Here is a 4,558-nt window from a genome sequence, read left to right on the forward strand (position 1 = left end):
GTGGTGGTGCACACCTTTAATCCCAGCACTCGGGAGGCAGAGGCAGGCGGATTTCTGAGTTCGAGGCCAGCCTGGTCTACAGAGTGAGTTCCAGGACAGTCAGGGCTATTCTGTCTCGAAAACCCCAAAAAAAAAAGATATTTGTATTGTTGTGCAAGATGCCCAGCTCAGTTAAAGATGAATCTTGTTCCTTATTTGAGCAGGTGAGAGACAACTAACTGCCCTTTTATGAGTTAATTTGATCAATAGCCAGTTGTAATAATCTTCATTCCTGCCATTTGAAGGATGGCACGATGAACCTTAAGGATTCCATAACCAACACAATTTATTGTCTAATTTTAGCTGAAGTTTTGGCTAGAGACATTTTATGTCGAAGCCAGTTACAGGGTTGTCCCCATGTTGAAGGGTCAGCAGATCAAGTTACCTGTCTTGTTTGCTTTTCTCCAATTTTTCTTTCCTGTAGCCAACGTCTCTAGGGGGTCTTCCCCAGTCACATCTGATCCATATCACACTGGAAGGGATCCAAAGCCTTTTCTCCTTTCCTGTCAACATAAATACAGAGCCTCTCTCCCAAAATAGCAACCAGAAATCATTGAATTAATTTAATAGCTTGCCCTCTCTCCCAGAGGAATTTTAATGTACTCAGCAAACTCATAACCACATGCATTTTGATAATTAAAACAATTCAAAGTAATTAAAACAATCTAAGCAAATGTTACTGTCTGTTGACATAGTGCTTCCTCACCGTCTCCTGCCCCAACCTACATGGCGTCAAGCCTAAGTTATTTATTCATCTGTATACTTAAATGCTCCCTTCTGTGCGGATCAGGATCTCTGTGGATACTTATGTCCCCTTTCTCTTTCTATAACTTGAATTCACATAAGCTTCTCTTATCTGTCTGATAAGGTTTTCCACTTAGCCTCTGCTCTTTGACCTATAATTTATGATCAGAAGTCTCAACTATTTACTCGTCTATGTAGACTTAACTCTGCCTTCTCTTTACTCTATAAGCCTGTTTCTAGGCTCTAAGTCTGTCATACCAGGCTGCGCAATCCCAGAAATACCATGGAGACAACCTTCAAAGATCTCGAGTATTTGCCCTGGCAAGACTTTCTCAGTTTTTTTCTTTAAAGAATTTTTTTTAGTTTTTCTATTTTATCTCTGTCCCTTTGATTCCTATATTTGAGGTCAAAGGCCTGAATTTCTTTATTCTATGTATACTTAAAAACAGTTAAACAAGCCGGGCGTGGTGGCGCATGCCTTTAATCCCAGCACTCATGAGGAAGAGGCAGGCAGATTTCTGAGTTGGAGGCCCACCTGATCTACAAAGTGAGTTCCAGGGCAGCCAGGACTACACAGAGAAACCCTGTCTCGAAAAAACAAAAACAAAACAAACAAACAAACCAGTTAAACAATTACTATTATACTCCTTTCTATCCTTAAAAACAATTAAATCAAATTTTATTCCTCTCTGTTCTTTCTTTATCTGGTTGTGAAAGGCATGTAGCTCCTGCCATTTGTCTCTGCCTGGCTTGCAAGCAGCCTGGCTTTACACGTAGCAGGGGCGCCCAGTGCCTCTGAGCCCAAACTCTTTATAATAGTTCTGAACCATGAGAAGAAATCTCCATATGGCTCAGGCAAAATCTGTAGCTTGCTAAGAAGCCAGTCCTCCCCAGCTCCTTAGCTTACAGCATGGCACATGTGTATTCTATTTGAGGATTTCTAATTAATTTCTAATAGTGGGTACAAGCCTGTAATACATTGAACACCATCTGTAGCAGTGAATTGTTACACAGCTCTGCTCCTGGTGGGTGCGTGCAGCTCTGCACCTACCCAATATAAAATCTATATTTTTCTCTGCTGTCCCAGACCCAATCGGGAGAGTTTACCAAATTCTTACATGTCAGCGGGCTCTAAAGTCTGACCTCTCTGCTTCCCTGTCATGGCAATTCTGCTCCTTCTCTGTTTCTTTCCTAGAATCCTAAAGGGTCCCTCTGTCCTTCTGCCCAGCCATTGGATGCTGGCTCTTTATTGATTCAATCAAAACCCAGTTGGGGACAGGGATTCCCAGTGTCTGGACATGTATATTTTGAGAGCCGAAGTAAGACACAGCATTAGAAGCAATCCCCATGAGGCTGTGCTCAAGAGCCTTAGCTGGTGTGCTGCGTCTTGCTCATCCTCCCCTGTCCCAGTTTCCAGCCAGTCAGCTGCCTGGAGACGGGGTGAGCTTTCCATGGTCTCTGGGCTGCTGTTCCTTTGCCTGTGTGACACCGCCTGTTTATTTACTCTTCCCTCAGAATGCCAACGGTGAGGTGACTGATTTCCTGAGCTTCTATACACTTCCCTCCACCATCATGAACCATCCAACCCACAAGAGTCTGAAAGCTGCATACTCCTTCTACAACGTCCACACCCAGACCCCTCTTCTAGACCTTATGAGTGATGCCCTCGTTCTAGCCAAAATGGTGAGGAGCAGACCAGACCTGGGAGATTCGGGGTGGGGGGCTTTGTAGTACTAGTGAGCACAGCTCAGGACTTAGCTGCCCATAGGGTGGGAGGCCTCAAGCTCTTAGTTTCCAGCTCTTAGGCAAGGCCCCAGCCATTTTCAGCTACAACTCCAGTCTAGAAGAGGGCTAGGAGTCACTCCTTGGTTGGGGCCTGACTGGCCAGCCAGCCTCGGTGTTAGGGTTCTTTTGGCTTTCTGAGCATGGGAGGGGAGCCTGGGATCTGTCCTAGTGAGTGAATGGATGGCTGACTCCAACCGACAGGCATAGTGGTAGGTCTGTCTGTTGTCTACTTGCCTTTCTCATGACTCTGGGATCCATCTGTACCAGGCCAGCCTCTGCGCAGGCTAGTCCTTCTCCGTCAGGTCATCAGGTCAGTTGGGTGAGATTTTAGAAATGTCCTAGTCCTAGCCTCGGGCAGCCTGTCAAGCATGCTCAGTCAGTGCACACTGGGAACCTGGGAGTTCAGTGACCAGAGCTAGGAAGCTTAGGAGCTGACTCCAGGAGGAATGGCCTGCATGCAGTTTTTGTCCGCTCACGGAGACACCAAGGAAAGGCCAGGCTGTGGGTGATCCGAGGCCTGTCTTGGAGAGTGAGCACTAACCAGGATGCCACTGGAACCTGTGATGGAAACCTGCCCTGTGGCTGCCTGTAGGCCAGCGGGGGAAGGAAGGTAACCTGTTGCCCTTTCTCCTGCTGCCCTGCAGAAAGGGTTCGACGTATTCAATGCACTGGATCTCATGGAGAACAAGACATTCCTGGAGAAGCTCAAGTTCGGCATAGGGGACGGCAACCTGCAGTATTACCTGTACAATTGGAAGTGCCCGAGCATGGGGGCCGAGAAGGTATGTGTGTCCCAGCCAGAGGCCAGGCTCCTGGTCAGGGAGCTCTGGTCTGTGGGAGCAGGGCACCCTGTAGTGCTGTTTGCATTTGTAGTAGTTCTGGAGCTTGGTCATACAGCCTCACTTATGCTGGGTAACTGTGTACCTTGAAATTTAAAATATATATATAAATTCCAGCCACAGTCTCACATTGTAACCTAGAACTTGCCATGTAGACAAAGATTGGCCTCAAGTTCCCAGATCACAGAGATTCACCTGCCCTGCCTCCCAAATTCTGGGACTGAAGGGCGTGCCTCCAGACTTTTCTTTTTGGATTCAGGATCTAAGTCTTTCAGGCTGGCTCAATCTGTAGCCCAAGCAGGCTTTGAACTTAACATCCCCCTGCCTCTTGCCTTCTCGGTAGGAAGCTGGAAATAAGACCTGCACCATCAGGCATGCAGTTTTGAGGGACTCAGGAGTTAACCCATGAGGTTAGGGTTGGTTAGGGTCTGCAGATCCACCTTTCCTGGTCTAGGCTGCCTGTCCTGTCTCAGTGTGGCCCTTTCTTGCCCCTTCACCTTCCACTGCAGGGTGGTCGGTCAGGGGACCCGTCAGTGTCTATGATGCACTGACCGGGAGCTGCTTTGGAAGTCATTGGCCCAGTGTTCTTCAGGATGCCACCACTGTTCTCCTTGAAGGAAATAGAAACCCAGCAAAGGCTGGGTTAAGAGGCCTGGGCTCGGCATCTGCTCTCCCATGGCAGACATTTTCCTCTGAGCTCAGTAGACCTGACCTACACGTCTGGGGAGGCAGGAAAGTTCCTGCATATTGTCAACTCAACATGACCTTTCCCCATTGGCTCTCCTAGGTTGGGCTGGTGTTACAGTAACCAGTTGCCAGTGAGATTCTGGATAAAGGCACTGAGAANCCAAACCAGGAAACGGAACCCTGCCACTTGTTGGTCCAACTTTCACAGATGTGAGATCTCTGACAGACAAAACAGAACTGAACCGGCTTTACCAAACCGCCAGCGAACTTGACAATTATATTGCGATGGCGTAGGCTGCGTGATGTCACCTTTAGCCATGTTTCTGGTCTCCCTATTTTCAATGAATTAACATGCTCATGCAGCCGTGATCAAGGGAATGTAACTGCTGAAACCTAGCTCGTGATTGGCATATTATGGAGTTAACGGGTGAATAATAAAAGTATATATATTATATATATATAAA

The 4,558-nt window shown here is 47.2% G+C and overlaps 1 protein-coding gene across 2 annotated transcripts in view; it reads left to right on the top strand.

Moving 5' to 3' along the window:
• Nmt1 (N-myristoyltransferase 1) overlaps positions 1 to 4,558 on the top strand; it is a 38,843-nt gene extending 34,285 nt beyond the window's left edge. For both annotated transcript variants that reach the window (XM_029483594.1, XM_029483593.1), the window contains exons 9-11: positions 2,299 to 2,466; positions 3,213 to 3,350; positions 4,195 to 4,558. In XM_029483594.1, coding sequence (XP_029339454.1) covers positions 2,299 to 2,466; positions 3,213 to 3,350; positions 4,195 to 4,215 — 327 coding nt within the window. In that variant the 3' untranslated portion in view covers positions 4,216 to 4,558. The remainder of the gene's footprint in view (positions 1 to 2,298; positions 2,467 to 3,212; positions 3,351 to 4,194) is intronic.

Source organism: Mus caroli, chromosome 11 (genome assembly GCF_900094665.2).
Source record: "Mus caroli chromosome 11, CAROLI_EIJ_v1.1, whole genome shotgun sequence".
Lineage (NCBI taxonomy): Eukaryota > Metazoa > Chordata > Mammalia > Rodentia > Muridae > Mus > Mus caroli.